The sequence below is a fragment of the Electrona antarctica genome, assembly GCF_951216825.1.
Source record: "Electrona antarctica genome assembly, chromosome: 16".
NCBI classification, from domain to species: domain Eukaryota; kingdom Metazoa; phylum Chordata; class Actinopteri; order Myctophiformes; family Myctophidae; genus Electrona; species Electrona antarctica.
Genome location: NC_136797.1, coordinates 27,189,117 through 27,209,915, shown reverse-complemented (window position 1 = coordinate 27,209,915; position 20,799 = coordinate 27,189,117). Strand labels below are relative to the sequence as shown.

Sequence of the window (20,799 nt, the reverse complement as noted above, 5' to 3'; positions counted from 1 at the left end):
TTTTTGAGGGGCTAGTGCCCCTCAAAAATAGCCAATCTACAAGTTCACAACAAATAGCAGTGTGACACATTGTGAGCAATGATCCCACACTGCGTTGTGATTGTAGGTCTGCTATTCTCAAAATACTTTCGCCATGCTCATATTCGACATTATGTTCGACATTACACCTAGATGAGAACCTTTTGGAAAAATAAGCTTACATGGAAAAATATTTGGCAGAACACACGAGCGCAGTGACATTAAGCCTATTGGTCTAGAATAGATGACCGCAGGTCTGCTGGCCGGGTCAGCTCGGCTTGCTTTACAAAAACCTACATCAGTGGTTCTCAACCAGTGGCCCGGGGACCACCAGTGGTCCTTGAAGCGGTTCCAGGTGGTCCCCAGGTAAATGATGGAGAGTTGGTAACCAAATGGACCCTTATAGATCTTTAACTCTTGAGATGGGTCCATTTGTTTCATTTTACGCTCTCAGGAATTAAATTATTGTTAAACTTCTGCATTACTTCATTTACAAGAAGTCTACACAATTAGAGTATGTGGAAGAACTGTTATTTTGATCAATGGCAACAAAATATTTCGTTTAGGGTCTGAGAGGCTAAATCTCATCAAATGGTGGTCCGTGGCTCAAATGCTGAATAAATAATGGGCCTAGAAATTAAAAGGGTTGAAAACCACTGATCTACATGATCGAAGGAGGGTTAATTTGGCTGGGAAGTGATTTGTAGATCAGAGTCAGACACAGCCTCCAACGTGCATAAACTATGTCTATCTGTTTTCATAGTGTAGTAGTGACAAATAACTTGAATAAATGTACTCGTTTGGACTGTCAGCATAGACACTTCTACAGCATGCTTGGTTAGAATACAGTTGGAGAATGGAAGAGTATAGAGCGGGTTGATTCTGGATTGTATTCCATACCTCCAACTCGTTTTCATCAAAGATCTTGATCAGATCGATGAGAATGAGTTCAGTGAAGCCCTGGAAAGCAAATAAAAGGAACATTAATTTTCATTTTTCTATTTTACTTTTAGGTTTTATGGCCGCAATTACACCCACACAACCTGAACTTTGAACATTCAGTGGTTTTTCTGTTGTCTGGGGGTTTTCTCTGTGCATTCTGAAGCCTTTTGAGCTGCAATGAAAACAGGCAAAATCCCTCAACAGTGACATCTGCTGGCAAATTCTTATGTCATATATGTGGATTTGTGGACTCTTGAACCTCATAGTCCACAGGCAAATCAGAGCACTTGTTTGAGCCAGAAAACCCCAGACCACAGAAAATCTACTGAATGTTAAAAGTTCAGGTTTTTTGGGTGCAATTGAGCTCAGAAAACCTAAGAACAAAATAATAAAATTACAAACACATTTTTTTGTATGTCACGATTCCTTTAGCCAAATTATACATGACATTTTTAATAGTCAAAACATGTTCTAATTCTAAGACCAATGCCATTAGAATGCCTGGGGTTAGACTGTTTTGAGGTTAGATCTACGTATAGTTGTATAAGACTCATGCTGCCCCCATGTGGTGGCTGACATTACTGCACGTACCTCCAAGAATGCGTTCATCTGCTTCTGCACGCGGTTGACAAACCTCCACTGAATGACCAGGCTGTTAGAGAGATACACATATACATGTAGCAAACCAAAGTTTTTTTTTTAAATGGAAACATTAAGTGTTTTCTTAGTGTGATTGTTAGGAAAGGCACATCATAATCACAACAGTAAAGTGCAAAATATAATAATAATACAATTGTATAATGTTCTTACTCAATATATTCGTTCTTGTTGTTATTGGTGACGACCATGTCCGAGCCACTGGGTTTTAGGTCCACCTGGTATGTCTATATGGCAGATACACACAGTAAGAAAGGACACCAAAGAATGAGGTTTCTAAAACATTCAGCACTGCTCTCTTGATGGCTATTTAAAAAAAATAAATGAATATGAACCTGAGACAATAGACTCCATAATAGTCTGTGTTTGAGTGATGTGACGCGAGTTGTTGTGGTTACCTGTCCAAAGTTGTCCTCGTCGATGCAGAACCTCAGGTCCAGCTCCGTGGGGTCGTTCTCCAGGATCCACTTCAGAGAGTTGTAGTACTCGCTGTCCTTTAGGGACACGCCGCATGGTGGGAGACAGACAGACAGCATGCAAGAGACATCATCACAAACTGTCCTTTAGGGACACGCCGCATGGCGGGAGACAGACATACAGACAGCATGCAAGAGACATCATCACAAGCTGTCCTTTAGGGACACGCCGCATGGCGGGAGACAGACAGACAGACAGCATGCAAGAGACATCATCACAAACTAAACCCATTTGATTAAGGCCGGGAACGCATCTGTGTCACCTTATAGCTTTTAGCACCTTTTTTGCAAAAACGAAAAAATAAAAAAAAATAGATGTTAATGTTAATGACATTTAGAAGATTTAGAACCCTTTCCTGGAGGTATTTGTGTGTGTAATATGTGGTTTTAGATCATTTAGGACACTGGGTTCACTTACTTCCTGGACTACATGTTGTCTCATTAAGACATCCCTCCCCCTATCCACAAGGAGCAGTGCACCAAAGCATTATGGGAATTGTAGTCCAGGAAGGAAGTGAGCCCAGTGTCCATGACATCATGGACACTTAGATACTTAGTTTTGTTGTGTTGTGATCTACAAGATCACTGGATCCCCTTATAAAACGAGATGATTCATCTCAAGGGGCTATTCCCAATGAAGAATTTCCATATAAGATCTACACAACGCGTCGGGATGTTTTGTAAATGTTTTGCAAATCTTCACCTACAGTAATGACATGCCCAAAATAGGGAAGCCATGGTTAATGGGGTCAAAAGGTTGTTTTGACGTGGCAGCAGTGTTGAATTTGTCGACTAAAACTATTGACGAAAAATGTTCGTCAACTACCTTTTGACGAAAACTAAATGGAAACTAAATTCCTAACTAAACTAAGCTATGATGACTAAAACTAAGACTAAATAAAAAACTAGACTAAAACGTTAGGAAGGGACTAGTGGACAAGAGATCCGTTCAATGTAAAAATCACAATTTGCTGTCAAAATCAACACTGCGTGGCAGTGAAATCGTACCACAGACTCCATGTCGTTGAGAGAGATCTGTTTCCCCAGCATCATCTTGTAGAACGGTCGAATGAAGAATCCTATGCACAAATAGACAAAAACACAAGGCTCAATTAAACTTCTAACGTTTTACTATCATTTTCGATTTGTTTCTATTTTGGTCTCGATGCCACTACCTACTGGCGAAATGTGGAATTGCAGCACTTTAATGGAGGTGGACGGACGTTCATGACGTCACGTGCGTAAGCCCGGACCTCAAGGCTAGGCTAAACTTCCGCTCGCTCGAGCCATTGAGTTATAATTATACTTCCGGCAGTCTTCCGGGTGCTTCAAAACACCACTGAGCAACTTCCACTGAGGGAAGTTATTTTAAACTTTAGCTATTGAAAAATAGTAGATCTACAAGCTCATAGCGTGGCACCAAGTGCCGTTCTACGAGCTTGTAGATCTGCTATTTTTCCAAAATCGTGAAAATGTGGCGCAAATCTTTGAATATATATTCTTTCACAGTAAATGTTTTTAACTCAAATCTTTGGAAGAATGACGTTATGGTGTTTCTCACTCACACTCACACACATTGCGGACCGCGCGCACGGTCAGCGGAATCCATGCGTTCGATCACGCAGGGGTGAAAGTGGGCCATTAAGAATAAGAAAAGTGGACGGCAGCTGTCAAAATCCCATAAGTACCACAAACGCATGTGATGTCTAAGAAGAAAACATAATCTACTAACGTTATGTCAGATTAACACACACACGAGACAGTGTGCTTGTGTCAGTCAGCGTAATCCATGCGTTTGGTGTTCATTTATTCAACGGAGAGACGTTTTTTCCACTCCACCACTCGCGCGATGCACAAAAAAACCCAGACTGCCTGGACTCAACTCTATGGGCTCGCTCAGTTCACTTGTGCAAAATATTACCGGAGGCGGGCTACGACGAGAATTACATTTAAAACATGTTTCTGTCATCATAGTTAATATTCTGATTGGTTCAAATCAGTCACATTTCTTTTCTGGAAGAAAAAAATTAAACACGTGCGACGTGAAATTAATTATCTATACAGCAGCTGGTAATGTGGTTAAAGACGTTTTGAGACACATGGGGAGTAAACACCCTGTAATGAGAGAAGTGACAGCAGGACATCAGGAAACACATAATAATAACTGTGCTAAAATGGAGGGTTTTAGTTTTGCTGGGGTAAATGCAAGGGGCCAGTGAGGCTATTCAACGTTGAAGCTCTGGGCCCTAGTGGTAGGAGGAGGGACTACAGGCGGACCCGTGGATTCATGACCGGGAAACCCTGTGCAGCTGGGCTTTAACATTGAGCGCTCGGTTGCACTTCCGCATTTGACCACCAAAATTTGGTGGTCAAATGCGGAAGTAGACGTTCTGAGACGGTACTTCCGGCAGTCTTCCGGGTGCTTCAAAACGCCACTGAGCAACTTCCACTGACATGAATAGCTGGGGGGGCGGAGCTTCGCGCCAGTTCAGTCTCTATCCTTTTATATACTCTATGGGTAAATGTCATGTTATTGTTTAGGGGAGGGTGATTCATTTTCGCTTAATCGTTCAGGGAGGGTACTTGGGGAGGGGGCATGGTATTTTATATCAGGGCTCATACATTTCCTCCAGGGGTACCCCTACTTAAATTTTGACTATGGGAATTGTAGTCCAGGAAGGAAGTGAGCCCAGTGTCCATGACATCATGGACACTTAGATACTTAGTTTTGTTGTGTTGTGATCTACAAGATCACTGGATCCCCTTGAAAACGACTCCACTGATTTACTCTGATTTTTACTTTCGCTCTGGATAAGAGTGTACAGAACCATGCATTGCATTGACAATAATATTGCTTCAGGGAATATATGGCGGCCTCTTGTGGCATGTCTCGTCTAATATGCACACTACTGTAGCATGTACAGTACAGTGTTATTTGATTATATTGACAGGGATAATATTGCCATGCGTTCACGTACAGCAGTGGTTTTCAACCAGTGGCCCAGGGACAACCAGTGGTACTTGAAGGGATTCCAGGTGGTCCCCAGTACAATGATGGAGAGTTGGTTACCAAATGGACCCTTACTAGATCTTTAACTTTTGAGAGCGTAAAATTAAATGACGCTGTCAAGAGTTCAATTATTGTTAAACATCTGCATTGCTTAATGTACAAGAAGTGTACACATTTAGAGAATGTAGAAGAATTGTTATTTTGATCAACGTTAGCCTGTTATCTTTCCTAATACAGCATGGAATTGTGGACAAAATCTTATCCAACGACAACAAGACATTCTAAGTTTTGGGTCTGGGAGACTAAGTATTAGATGGTGGTCCATGGCTCGAATGGCAAAAATGAATAATGGGCCTGGATATGAAAAGGGTTGAGAACCACAGACATACAGTACAGTAACACAAGCCAGTGCACTGAAGCTTACCGTCCAACAGTTTTCCATGGAACACCGCCATGCCTGCTACGCGGCCAATGAACTTGAAATAAGAGAGGTGGTCCTCATTGCATAGGCCAGAGTTGGGGTTGATCTGGAGCGTGTAGTTGTCTCTGGAAAGACAGACACAGCAGAAGTGAGCCGTTGTTGTTCACAATGGAAACTTAACCCATTTAGGCCTGACGTCGAAATACAACAAAACGTTCCCTCTGAAAGAATATATACCTATTCAAAGATTTGTGCCGCATTTTTACGATTTTTCAAAAATAGCAGACCTACAAGTTCATAGCGCGCCACTCGGTGGCGCGCTATGAGCTTGTAGATCTGCTATTTTTCAATAGCTAAAGTATAACAGAATGCTTGAAACACCAAAAGGGGTTCCCGCCCAAAATGGGTTAATCACTTCAGCCTGATTTGCACTTCTGTCGTGCGACGGTAGGCGGTGTGCGGCGATAGCTGATCTACAAGCTCGCAAAGTGTCGTGATGCAAACGCATCGTGAGCTTGCAGATCGGCCATTTTCTCATGTTAGGGCTCATTATAGATAGTTAATGATGTTAGGAGCTGTGACCAGAATGGCAAATGTGTCACTTCAAATGACTTACATGGAACAGCTCGATAACCATTGAGTCATTAGGGCTCGTTGATGATGATGATTAGGAGTGTGTGAAGGGCATAACAAAAGGAATGTCGTTTTCATTATTGTAGGAATGGAAATGGGACACATTTTGTTAATGCTTCCGGATGCCTGCCTGCCGGACTGAATGAGAGGAAAAGGAAACGCTAATCAAAGCAGCAGGAAACTACAGTGTAACTGGACTTCTAGGGGACAGAATAGGCTGGTCCTCACAAACATCTTAACATGCACAGTCAAATCCAGTGTAACCTTTAACGCCGCAATCCGTAAGATTTACGTGTAAGTTCTACCTGCGACTCGAACACGGGACTCCCTCATCATGAGCAATGAAACCGTGACTGAGCAAAAAAGGAAAGCTTGTTTTGGGGCAGGGGAGATACTATTGTTTTTAGCTTCAGGCAGTACTTTTTGTCAACCGGTAGGTGTCCACCGGACAGCAGGGTACTCTAAATGACTCAATGGAAGAGTAGGGAGACGTCCACCCCTGCTAGTTAGAGTTGCTAGTTTTTTGCTGTCATCTACGTTTATAAACCTAGCTAGGCCATAGGTACCTAAAGGTGCTATCTACTGTACGTACATGTTCGTAGACAACCGTATACTCCATATATGAAAGCGGCGACCGTCAATTTACCTTTTAGCATTGCTCCGGTTTCTATGGAGAGCCTCCGTCCCCACCAGCTATGGGATTTTTAAATCCAGCTCCATTGAGCCACCATTAGAACAGGATTTTCAAAGCGCTGCATCTCTCTAAAGCTTCGAGCGCTGTCCACGGTGAGCCGTCGCGCATCCCGACGATCGTAAATCATTTGTGAGTTTGTATCGCATCGCTGAGCACATGTAACTGTTTGTAATGATAGCTAAGGGGTATGGGCTACTGCTGACAGCCCCCACCTCGCTGAATAACCCAGAAATTAAACGAGGATAGTAGAGTTAGAGCGGACGGGTGGCATTCGTTAGGTGTGCTTATGCTACCACCTAGCGGCAGTAATTGATTTAACGTAAAATTAACGTTTTATTAACAAACAAAAAAAGTTTATCTCTGGGACTCAAATCTACACTATAAAATCATCTGTGTTAATTTAACCCATTTTGGGCGGGAACCCCTTTGTGTTTTAAACATTATAATTTAGCTATTGTTTAGCTATTGTTATAATTTAGCTATTGAAAAATAGCAGATCTACAAGCTCATAGCACGCCACCGAGTGGCGCGCTACGAGCTTGTAGGTCTGCTATTTTTGAAAAATCGTGAAAATATTTATTTCAGAAAACTGGAGGATTTAGAAGATTTTTTTTTTAATTTCGAGGTCAGGCCTAAATGGGTTAACTCTGAGATTGGAACCAAATGGAACTGTAAGGCTCTCTCAATCCAAGTCCCTGGGCCTGAACTGTAAGGCTCTCTCTCCAAGTCCCTGGGCCTGAACTGTAAGGCTCTCTCTCCAAGTCCCTGGGCCTGAACTGTAAGGCTCTCTCTCCAAGTCCCTGGGCCTGAACTGTAAGGCTCTCTCTCCAAGTCCCTGGGCCTGAACTGTAAGGCTCTCTCTCTCCAAGTCCCTGGGCCTGAACTGAACCAATGATTAAGTGTACCCAGCCAGTATATAAACACACTCACGTGGCAGAATATTCAAAGAGGCCATAGTAAGGGTTGAACATCTCTTTGGACAGCAGAAAGAACCACTCTCGGGCCACGCCGCCGTAGTCCAGGCCCTTCTCCGACTCGAACTCGATCCAGAGCCGCGCCTTCAGGATGTCGGGCCTCTTCAGGGACATGATGCGACGGTACGACTCCTCGAAGATGTTGTTCCTGTGCAGCTTCATCTCAAAGCGGTTGGGTATGTCCGCCTGGACACGTCGTGGCACACAAAGGAAAACACACACATTTCCAAGAATCCATGTACATCAAGAAACATTGCCTTACAATTTACAATTTAGGCGTTTAGCAGACGCTCTTAATCCAGAGCAATTTACATTAGGCAAGAACAAAAGTATGGGAATACATCACTGCATTTATCAAGAAACATGCGTAAGCTAAGAACGTAATTAGAACATATCTATATAATGACACTATACATATTAACTATACATATATACTATACTATGCTATACATATGTACTATGACTACATACAATGCAATTATTGTGCTGTCTACATGACATGCTATAAGTCTAAAAAGTGCTATCTAAGGGGGTAGGATAAGTGCTATGGGCCATGATGGAGTCTGAAAAGGTGGGTCTTCAGACTACGGCGGAAGATTGGGAGTGATGCTGCAATTTTGATTGCAATGTACTAATGATCATAATAATAGGAATTAACCCATTGTGGGCGGGAACCCCTTTTGGCGTAAGCATTATGTTATCCTTTAGATATTGAAAAATAGCAGATCTACAAGCTCATAGAGCGCCACTCGGTGGCGTGCTATGAGCTTGTAGATCAGCTTGTAGGTATGCTATTTTTGAAAAATCGAAGAACGACTGACATATAGAAACATAGCTTTTTCAGAAAACTGTCAGGATTTAGAAGACATTTATAGAATCGTTCTCAAGTCAAAATGGGTTAAACACTTTCAGGCACCGAGTGCTGCGCCATGAGCTTGTAGGTCTGCTATTTTTCCAAAATCGTGAAAAAGTGTCACTATTTTTTGTGCATGTTTATTATTATAGGCTAAATCGTTACATTGCGATGTTACTGTGTGCTTGAAGTTGAAGATTGGTTATTATTTTTTTCTGTCTTCAACTTATATACAACCCTAGTAATTACACTCCCATGGTCCAGTATTTAAAACTGAGAGAAGTACCGTGAAATTCTAGACCATGAGCGATAATCAATATTTATAATATATGAAGGCTGAATAACAAACAGAAAATGTCCAAAGCACAGCGAGATAAGACTGAGGTGAGGGGTTAACAGTTTTAGACTCAACATGCCATTGAAGTGATGCCATCAGGGCCAGTGTTGCTTTTGAATTATCATTGTTAGACATACAGTACTGTAGCGCATTGAAAGAGAGAATTATTAACATACCGGTTTCTTAAATTTCTTCCTGAAGTAGTCGTATTTCGTTTTGAACTCTCTGGAGTAGGGCACAGCCTGTACGGGTATAGCAGACGACAAGCATGCATCAAACATTGACAAGATGGATGTTCTTTTCAGAAAGTACATGGCGGTGTAAAGCCATGGTTTTCACAACCAGTGGTCCGGGGACCACCCGTGGTCCTTGAGGGGGTTCCAGGTGGTCCCCAGCGTGGTGGTTGAGTGTGAAAAATGAAAACAAATGGACCTGCACGGGTCCATTTGGTTTCATTTTACACTCTCGAGAGTTACATTATTGTTAAACATCTGCATTACTTAATTTTACAAGAAGTCTACACAATTATAGAATGTAGAAGAATTGTTATTTTGATCAACGTTTGCCAACAGCATTAAATTGTGGACAAAATCCTAGCCAACGATAACAAAATATTCTTCAGTTTTGGGTCTGCGAGGCTAAATCTCATCGTTTAATGGTGGTCAGTGGATCAAATGTCGAAAACATAATGGGCCTTGGGATATGAAAAGGGCTGAAAACCACTGATGCATTGGGTGACCAGATGTCCCTCTTTGCGTGGGACAGTCCCTCATTTCCAAGACTTTTCAGGCGTCCCACTGCCTGACTGTTGCAGGCAATTGCATCAGTGTTCAAATGCCCTAATAGTTAGTCCCCTAATAGTTGGCCTTCTGTTGTAAAGCTCTCTCATTGTCTCTTCCTGCGAGATGTGTTTTTAAGCCTGTTAAAATAGCATAAAAATAAAAATAAAGCATGATTTTAAAACAAAATGTGAGACACCAGAGGAGTTTATAAATGATAGCCAATAGGCCTATGGTCGAATATGACATCAAGGCATTTAATAGCAACTCAAGTAGTAAGTTGCTAACCCGGTACTTCAGTATCGCTTGTGTGGGACAAGTGGGACGTCCCCCCCATCCCACTTCCACACAAGCGATACTTCTGTCCCTCAAATGAACAGTTTGGATCTGGTCACCTTACTGATGCAAAAGTGGTGGTTCTCAACATAAGGTCCAGGGAACTCCCAGGGATCCTTGGGGGGGGGTCCCAACTAAATGATTAATAGTTACCAACCAAATGGACCCTTACAAGTCTGTAACTTCGAGAGTACAAATGGAACCAAATGGATCCGAACAGCTTCAGAACCACTGCTGTAAAGAACCGAACAATCTGAAGGCCTTGAGCATCAATCGCTATGCAAAAAGCAAATGTTATGTAAATGATATATGTAATATAAGGTTGACAAAGGTTTAGCTGTGATCTACCGTGGGGGAGAAGACCGTATCTGTGAAGAGGCACACAGAATGACACAAAGGTGTTGGCACGTTAAGTGACGACTGCAGTGACAAAGTGACGTTATCTGTGTATGCGTAAACACTCGAGGGGACATACATTGGGGCCGACGCCGGTGTGCAAGACGTTGCGACAGCTAGAAGGGCTCGTGGTTTAACATTGTGTACAGCATGTTGTGTACAGCATGTTGTGTACAGCATGTTGTGTACAGCATGTTGTGTACAGCATGTTGTGTACAGCATGTTGTGTACAGCATGTTGTGTACAGCATGTTGTGTACAGCATGTTGTGTACAGCATGTTGTGTACAGCATGTTGTGTACAGCATGTTGTGTACAGCATGTTGTGTACAGCATGTTGTGTACAGCATGTACTGTATCAATATGCAGCAAAAGGAAGAACATGAATACTCACGGGTCCTGTGATGGCTGGACTCTGAAGACGAGGGTCCTCCCACTGGGTGTTCTTTGTGTCTGCATGAAACAAACACAAATCAGATGTATTGTTTGTAACACTTAACCAATACCAGTAAGACCCCTAGTGAGACCTGTCACTGTCGGGTGGAAAGAAGATGTTGGCTTGACGGCCCGGGTATCGGATGAGACCCGAGGCTTTCTTCACCCTCCCAATGACTGATTGTGGGGGTTAGCAGAGATGGAGTACTTGTAGAGAGGCTGGGGAATTGGGAATTGGCTTTACTAAATTGGGACTTGAAGGGGAGAAAATGTTTTTCTTTTGTCTTGAAGGGGCATGTTTTTCACAATAACAGTCTTTTCATTATGTCTGCCCATTATCTCTGTGATTTATACGTTTGTTTACCTCAGTCACTGATACTAAAATCTGATATTTTATTATTTCTATGAACCTGTGACTTGACACCAATACCGTTATAAAACCAAAATAAAGATTTTGAAAAGAAAGAACCAATACCAGTAAGACACTTTTGATTTTCTTGAGCTGTATGCCATAATCATCAAGATTAAAACAAAAAAAAGGTTTTAAATATTTCACTTTATGCACCATGAATCAAGAATATATGAAAGTTTCACTTTCTGAATTATATTAACTTTTGCACGATATTCACATTTTTTTGAGAAGGAGCTGTATAGACATAATGCCTACACACTTTCGCTGGACGAAAAGAATAAAAACAAAATACAAGTAAATAAAAAGTGATTCGATTATTATAAAAGGACATTTAACATGAATGTGAATGTGGTAACGGAAAGCCTTACTGTGATCGATATAGAAGGTGCGTCCATCCGTGTGAATCCGTTCTTCCCATCCAGGCTAAAGAAAAGAAAAAATGAATAGGGTGGGATGAACAACAGGTTTAACATCAAACCGTACTAATGACCAGGCCATGCTCAAATAATATCCTACATCAAACCACTTCTTTTTTTTAAATTTATGCTTGATGAGTTTGCCCCGACCATGAAATGGTTCAAGAACTCAAACTTGAAAAGAAAGAGGAAGGATTGTGTGTCGTGTTTGAGCCAGGTCTGATACATGTGACCAGACAGAGACACACACAACCAACCACAACATCCATGTTAACCACCACCACCAAGCCAGTACACAACCCTTCATTGCATGCCGGTGTTGTGTGCAGAAAATAGGCGATCTACAAGCTCACACCGCAGTGCGTTGCGATGCGTTTGTGAGCTTGTGCATCGGCTACTTCCGGTGCGCCACAACAACACGCAACAGAGTATAAACCAGACAGTGTCACGGGCCACACACATTCATACAGCACCAGCAGTCAGGCAGTTAGAACAGTTCAGTTGTACAGTATATATATAAAGTGAAGGGGTGGGGGTACAGACAATTTGTTATTTAAGGTGTGTGTGTGTGTGTGTGTGTGTGTGTGTGTGTGTGTGTGTGTGTGTGTGTGTGTGTGTGTGTGTGTGTGTGCGTGCGTGCGTGCGTGCGTGTGTGTGGTGCTTCAACTAACTGTATGTTAGGGCCCAATTCACTGTTTACACCCATATTTGGAGTGTAAAGGAATTTTCCAAACTAACCACGTTAGTAGTACGATTCAGTAATCTTTTTTTTGTCTGTGAATTTTGCGGAGGGCCGCTCTTTCTGCTCGGACGTAGACTTGAATGGGACCAAAGCTCGCTGTATGTCATTGGAATGCCTTATTCTAGACTACTAATGTGGGACGTTTGGAAAATTCCTTTACACCCAAAATATGGGTGTAAAACAGCTTGGTGAATCGGGGCCTATAAGTGGAGAGCAGGGAAAGACGTAAGGGGGAGAGACGAAAGGGGTTCATCAACATGCGGCACACACAAAGCTGCGCACGCTTACATACGATACGACTGCCTGGCTTTCACGCTCTGGCCCTACCTCTGTCTCTCTCTCCTTTGATACCATCACTTCTCAAGTGACTAGTCAAAGACTACTTAAAACTGTCAGATTTCAACAGACTGGCATTTCTAAACAGCACAAACCAGTCGGCCGAGGAAACATTATTTTTACCCATGCAAAGTAGCTTATTATAAGCGACTTTGGGCTTGTTTCTGAAGTGTAGTTGCTCATTTGGACTTGCTTTCCCAATCGTTTTTTTGAAAACAGCTGATGTAATAGGGCTCAAGTGGTGAAACTGGTCACTTCTTTTGGGATTGTTTTCATAGACCTGGTCGCTTGTTTCACTCACAGGAGTCTCCTGCCGACAAGCTCCCGATTTTCAAACAGGAATCCTTAGGAATCCTTAGGAAATTGGTATTGGTAATGATGTGGTTTAAATATTGAAAAAATAATAATCATCTCTTTATAATAAATGTACGTACATGGCATGCCAAGTTATTTTTTGTCCCTAAAGTTTAATGTATCTTTTTCTTCGCTCAATCTTTGACTTCATTTAGTATTCCATATACTCTTTGAATGATGCATTGATGATCCAGGATTTGGGTAATCAATACATATCCACGGAGAATATCCACCAAACGCAGCACAGCAAAAAACAACAAGCCAGTCCTCAATGAGCACTTGTTTTGTATGAATCAATGTCCCTCCTTACACACTGTCTGAACCTGTAACAATACCTGTTTTCAGTGCAAGAAAAGAAAAGAAAAGAAAAGAAAAGAAAAGAAAAGAAAAACAAAACACTTTTTTGGGGGGGAGTGGGTCTTTCACAAGAGGTGGTGTTGGGGCGAGAATACAGAGGAAGAACAGAGATGAACAGGGTAGCAGTGTTGATTTCGTCGACTACCTTTTTTCACTGACAAAAACTAAATGGAAACTAAATGAACTAAGCTATGATGACTAAAACTAAGACTAAATATATTGACAATTTCGTCAAAACAAATAAAAACTAGACTAAAATGTTAGGAAGGGACTAGTGGACAAGAGATCCAGCATAAGTAATTTAATAGCAGATCTACAAGCTCGAGCTTGTAGATCAGCTATTTTCAGCAAGTGTAATCAGCCAAGTGTAATCAGCCATTACATCGGCATCAAGGCCCGCCAAAACACATTTCAGTTGACTAAATCAACTGTAGAAGTCAGACTAAAATGATATTTACTCGACTAACATTCCAGGTGACTAAAATTTGACAAACACTAAATTAAACTTTATTCAAAAGACTATGACTACAACTAAAATCAAAATTTGCTGCCAAAATCAACACTGCAGGGTAGGAGAGATACACTACAGTCCATCCATGCCCAGTCATGAGAAAGAGAAAGAGAGTGCAAGGCTGTTGTCAGGCATTTTGATTTGGACCGGACCAGACCAGACCAGACCAGACAAGGAAGGCAGGCAGAGGGAGGGAGGCGCCAACCAACCTCCTCTGGTAGGTTCTGCCAAACAGACATGGCCAGGTGGAGAAGAAGAGGTAGCGCACACAAGATCCCCCAGAATGTGCAGAGAACGACAGAGAGAGAGAGAGAGAGACAGAGAGAGAGCACATACGTACACACACCAGACAAGCCTTGTGAGAACTCTGAAGCTGTTCATCCCAAAACCTGATTCAGCGAATGGCTAATTTATACTACATGAGCGTATCCACCCTCTGCTGCGCTCTAGTCTAAAGTTACTGGAGACTATCTCATTTCTCTCCAAGAGCCCTTGAATATGATGGAATATGACTAAGGATTAATGTCATTATGGTAATCTCACACTTCATATCGCACACACCATAGCCTACCTGAATTTGGGACCTAGATTGGGGCCACAAGGGCCAGTTGAATACCCCTGACCTAGACCGTCCTCTTCTAAAACTGTCCCTATCACTTCCTCCCTCCACTGCCGTTGCCCCCGATTAGGACAGGAAGGAACGCCAGATACTTCATAAGGATTCTGACCACATAGCCCCCTATCTCATTCAGCATCTCTTTTAGACAATGCAGCCTCTCTCCCACGCGCAGAAGAAAAAGCAGACAGTGTTCCTTAAATCATTTGGCGGTTGAACAGCATCGACATCGCTCCACAGGAGCTGAGGTTTGCGCACTTTGTTGCAATACAAAAAAAAAAAATGCATTCTCTTGTTGAGAGATTGTCTCAGTGACGATATAATATAAATCACAATACCCCGACAGTCTGATTGTCTTATTTTACCCATTTAGGCCTGACGTCGAAATAAAAAAAAAATCTTCTAAATCCTCCAGTTTTCTGAAATAAATATTTTCACAATTTTTCAAAAATAGCAGACCTACAAGCTTGTAGATCTGCTATTTTTCAATCGCTAAATTACAACATAATGTTTAAAACACCAAAAGGGGTTCCCGCCCAAAATGGGTTAATATTTTGAAGTATGGTCACTTATGGTTGGTAATAGATAATGCTTTAGTTGAAGAGCTCTGAAAAAGCTGCTTGGTACTGCATGTTATATTGTTCTCATGGATTAAAGCTAAATAAAATCTCACGACTGAAAAATGTTGCTTGGCCAAGTCCTAATATGTAATTTGTGAAACAGCGTGAAAGGAGCCACCACACACTAACGCTGTGTGTCCTGCACACTTAATGCAATATTGTCAAATTATGATGTTTTGGTAGCCATACAGCTAACCAGTTGAAGAAATTGCACATTGAGGCGTTAACGATTGCGGTTATGAAATATCTGAGATCATTAGGGGTTTTCTGGAAGACTGAAATAACTAATAACCGAAAATAGGTCAACACGTCACAACGCGACGTGTTGTAAACTTGTGGATATAGCCTATTTTTGGTGCAGGACACACTTCTATATGCTGACTTCTATGGAATCCAAATCCAAATCTGAAATCAGTCGTGGGGACTGAGAACCTGAATCTGTGTGTTCTTTGTGAGTCAGTCAATGCTTTAGTTTCCTGTTGGGTCTAACAGTACTACTCACAGGAAGAGGACCCAGGTCACCGGGTTCCATGGAATTCTTAGTCCTCATATGGACTGGATACTTCAACCTGGGGTCCTCCTGAGCGAGAGAACGACAGAGAGAGAGAGAGAGAGAGACAAATCCAGTAAATTACTTTCAAATAGCTAGCACTTAGTGTAATTCCCGTTCCTCACTAATTGATTTAAGCTTTTTGAAAGGCTAGGTGGTGGTACAATGAGATTAGATTGAAATCTAAAGATTTACATTCAATTTCCCACCACCAGGTGTCACTGCAACATTACATTAGAATCAGAATCACTTTATTCACTTCAATCACTTTATTTGTCATTTTAAGAACGATTAGATCAACTAACTGCCTAGGACATTTTTTTAAATGCCCTCTGAATAAGGCGGTGAATAAAACAAAGTTGGCAAATTCACAAGCAGAGTTATTTAAATTCATTAAAATGTTATGTTGCATCCTTAACAGATTTCCCTACTTTGGGCATGTCATGTCAAGAACTCCCGTATTCAAAATGTACTCAAGTGAAAGTGCAAAAGTATCGGCATCAAAATGTACCTAAAGTACTAAAAGTAAAAGTACTCATATTGCAGAATGGCCCATTTCACAAGTTCAAAATGGGCACAAAATCTTTTGAAAATAGCCGATCTACAAGCTTATAACCACATTGACCATTATTTTAAACTTTATCTGTTGAAAAATAGCAGATGTACAAGCTCATAGCGCAGTACAAGCACAGAGTGCCACGCTATGAGCTTGTAGATCTGCTATTTTAGAAACATCGTGAAAATGTGTCGCAAATCTTTGAATAAAATTATATTCTTTCACAGCGAACGTTTTTGACACATATCTTTGCTTCTGGGGTTGGTACTCAAGTACTCAAGCTCACCCAGGAGGTGTTGCGATTGTTGTGGTCGATGAAGAAGGGTCTTCCATTGGGGGCTATCCTCATTTCCCAGCCCGGCGGGAGGAAGCTGTGCTGCTGCTTGTGCTGGGACTTGGGGGAGCTGTAGGGGGACGGCTGAGGGGACTGGGGGTTGGACACCGTGTCCTTCACGGCCCTCCGCACTTGGATGTTACTGGCCCCCTGGGGTGGGGGGGGGAAACAAACAGAATTCAGGTTATGAAATCGGGAAAAGTAGATAAGATACCTTGACAATTGACAATTTTATCAACACATAAAAACTAGAGTAAAATGTAAGTAATTTCACACTTGGTCGCATGCTGAAAATAGGCGATCTACAGAGCTTGTAGATCTGCCATCTGCAAGTGTAAAATCAGCCATTACGACGGCATCAAGGCCTGCCAAAACACATTTTAGCCGACTAATTTCCAGGTGACTAAAATGTGACTAAAATTCAAGAGACTGTATGACTAAAACAAAAAAATTGCTGTCAAAATCAACACTGTCCAGCAGAGACGGCCGTGAACAGCGGAGGACCGCACCATTATTTAGTAATCGGATATATGGGTCAATCTTTTTTTAGGCGTTTTGCAGACTTCATAAGGCTACGCAAAACACTTTTGCAGATTAACCCATTTTGGGCGAGAACCCCTTTTGGTGTTAGCATTATGTTATGCTTTAGCAAATCTACAAGCTCGTAGCACGCCACTCGGTGGCGCGCTACGAGCTTGTAGATTTGCTATTTTTGAAAAATCGAAGAACCACTGACATAGAAACAGCTTTTTCAGAAAACTGTCAGGATGTAGAAGACATTTTTAGAATCTGATCTCAGGTCAAAATGGATTAAACTTCTCAGCACAAACAGTGGATCCAGGGATTCAACGTTTCTCACGTTCCTCAAACGAGTGCATCAGGTGCAATTACCTGTGGCATTTAAAGGACAGTCAAACAGACAGCCGGGGAACAATTCGAGGCTGTCACAAAGAGCAGAACAAAAGAACAGGTACTATTTCAATGATCTTGACCTGAACTATAGCACGCAAACCAGAAAGGCCACAAACAAGTGCCTATAGTCTTAGGCCCCATTTACACTGGCAGACAAATCTAGCCTGAATCAGATCTGTGCCACATCGAGATTGAAATCCGATTGGTTTAAATGAGTCTAACATGTCACATGACTCCTTTAAACGAATCAGATTCCAATCTGGATGTGGCTCAGATCTGATTCAGGCTGGATTAGGCTGCCAGTGTAAATGGGGCCTTAGTCGTAGTGAGACGATCAGAGATCTCCACCTATTCCGATATTTCTGGGGGAAATTTAAATTCAACGTACGGGGGGGATAAGAACAGCGGCAAGAACGGACGCTACGATGCCCATTGCTTTGAAAACAAATGATATCAACGTGCCAATACGGAGGACAGCCCAAAACTCTTCCTACAGCACTAGTGCTCATTTAGCAATCATTTCCCATTGAGTGATAGACCTATCAGATTTTTAATAAGAGAAAAAACCATGCTTATTATTTTACAGAACACTCTGCTTCACCCCTTTATACTTTGTAATTAGAACATTTTTCTAGGACTTCAACTCTTAACTTTTGTTAACATCCAGAGCAGAGCACACAAATGTTAATTAAAACTTTTTTAAAGGTCCGTTCCCTTGACAGTTACAAAACCCGTTCAGTTCTCTTAAATGCAGCAAGAGCTGACAACTAGGCCATTTTTAGTTACAAAGCCTTCATCATAATTCCATAACTTTGAGCTGGATGTTAATTACATTACATCTTCCATTTTTCTTCTGCTTGAGATTAAAAAATATTAGCCCCAGGACACATGGATAAGATGCTTAAATTAGCACACACACACACACACACACACACACACACACACACACACACACACACACACACACACACACACACACACACACACACACACACACACACACACACACACACACACACACACACACACACACACACACACACACACACACACACACACACACACACAAAAAAAGTCAGTGTCAGAAGAAACCTGACTCAAGACATAATGATAAGAGCCTGAATATCTGGCATTCATCCCTAAAAGAATAATGCACACTTACGAGTTTCCCATTTGTTAATGAAATTGCATCTCTCCTTAACATCCAATTGAAGAGAGTAGAGGTGTAGGGGTCAGATTTGACTGATCCTATGCCAATACTTAAGGTCAACATCACTTGGTTAATAAAAGTGCATCCTAAACTAACGCCTCATTTATACTCTAATCATATGATGGCGTACAATTTAGCCTCAACATTTGTTGTTTTAAACATTGTTGTAATTTAGCTATTGAAAAATAACAGATCTACAAGCTCATAGCGCGTGGCGCGCTACGAGCTTGTAGGTCTGCTATTTTTGAAAAATCGTGAAAATATTTATTTCAGAAAACTGGAGGATTTAGAAGATATTTTTTCAATTATGAGGTCAGGCCTAAATGGGTTAATCCATTGAGACCTGGAACGCATCCATGTCACGTTAGCGTTTAACCACATTAACCATTAACCCATTTTGGGGCGGGAACCCCTTTTGGTGTTTTAAACATTGTTATAATTTAGCTATTGAAAAATAGCAGATCTACAAGCTCATAGCAACTGAACTTGTAGGTCTGCTATTTTTGAAAAATCGTTAAAATGTGCCTCAAATCTTTCCGAAAATTGTCATGATTTAGAAAACTTTTTTTTTTAAATTTCGACGTCAGGCCTGAATGGGTTAACAGTGATCCTAGGCTTCATGTGAACAGGGTGTGTCCCGTCATAATAAGCCCTTAGCTAATCAGTAGCCAGAATGTATCGGGACATATAAGTAACTAATTGCATGGGGAGGTGTAAAAACAACATGCAGTAGACGCTTTCTAACTGCTTACAGGCCCCGATGTAATGATTACTGATCACACAGATTCAATGGCAAATAGGCTGCATTCATATTGCGCCTTGCTGTAGTCTTGCCGGCCCTTCAATGTGTTTTACATTGAGCATTGCACTCACACATTCTCACAGACTGCTTACAGTTGCAGGGCTGCAATGCAAGGTTATTGGGTTCACAGTTCACACCACAATCATCATAGCGACACCAAATATCCAGGACAAAGAAGTGATAGAAGTTTGATTAATCATTATCATCGGCCATCTAATCTGATTATGACGAGAGAGAGAGAGAGAGAGAGAGAGAAAGAGAGAGAGATGAAAACAGACCTAACCTGAAACAGTGAGGAACAGAGTGTGAGCATGTAGCTAACGTAGCAAAACAGACAGAGCCATGCACGGGAGCTCAGGACTCGGGAGCGAGTGAGCTCTGCACACTGATCCATGATATCGGAATCAGTTACAAAACGTACCTATGTTTTAACGGTAATTATCGAGACGATATAACTGAAGTCATTACAAAACTTGGGACCAAGCAGGAAGGCAATAAGCAATAAGAACAATATGCACAATAAACCATAGAAACATGGAAGATTGAACTTGAGAAAAAGACCAATTGGGACTGGGGCGGTTTTAATTGTGGGGCAGGGTTTTTGAAGACTCATATGCTGAATTGTCGGTAACTGGATTTGAACCCATGACCTTGTGTTTCAAAGGCAAGAGCTCTACTTACTGAGCTATGCATGTCATTCATTACTTCAACTGTCCGTATAGGTCCAAACAGTCCAAAGTTCACGTGTAGAAGTTTTCGTACATTTTGATCAAATATCCTGGGAGGAGATAGATTTTAACTGTGTTTCATGTAATTCAAAATGGCGGGTTATCTAAAGGTCAGAGGTCAAAAGTAAGAGACGCATATGCGTATCGAAGTTTCATTGCAGACGGTCAAACGGGTTCATGAGCTATGTGCGTTCAAAGTTTGCATTTTCAATTGAGTGCTATAGCGCCACCCTTTGGCCAATGGTAGTGTGCTTCGCATCGTCACCGTTTGACATGGCCCTCTACCATGTTGCCGAGTTTCGTGAGAACCGACTGCACGGTTCAGCCAGAACTGCAACTGCAAAAAACCATAAGGACTGCTTGGTCCCTTAATTATTAGATGTT

At 41.7% G+C, this 20,799-nt stretch overlaps 1 protein-coding gene across 4 annotated transcripts in view; it reads right to left on the bottom strand.

The window, feature by feature from the left end:
* The window catches only part of nedd4l (NEDD4 like E3 ubiquitin protein ligase), a 70,520-nt gene that overhangs the window by 4,148 nt on the left and 45,573 nt on the right, over window positions 1-20,799 (bottom strand). For all 4 annotated transcript variants that reach the window (XM_079523713.1, XM_079523714.1, XM_079523715.1 and 1 more), the window contains 12 exons: window positions 16,716-16,913; window positions 15,826-15,903; window positions 11,740-11,794; window positions 10,919-10,977; window positions 9,192-9,257; window positions 7,782-8,011; window positions 5,528-5,649; window positions 3,102-3,172; window positions 2,016-2,111; window positions 1,771-1,844; window positions 1,552-1,612; window positions 919-978 (listed from right to left, as the gene is read on the bottom strand). In XM_079523713.1, the coding sequence (XP_079379839.1) occupies window positions 919-978; window positions 1,552-1,612; window positions 1,771-1,844; window positions 2,016-2,111; window positions 3,102-3,172; window positions 5,528-5,649; window positions 7,782-8,011; window positions 9,192-9,257; window positions 10,919-10,977; window positions 11,740-11,794; window positions 15,826-15,903; window positions 16,716-16,913 (1,170 nt within the window). The remainder of the gene's footprint in view (window positions 1-918; window positions 979-1,551; window positions 1,613-1,770; window positions 1,845-2,015; window positions 2,112-3,101; window positions 3,173-5,527; window positions 5,650-7,781; window positions 8,012-9,191; window positions 9,258-10,918; window positions 10,978-11,739; window positions 11,795-15,825; window positions 15,904-16,715; window positions 16,914-20,799) is intronic.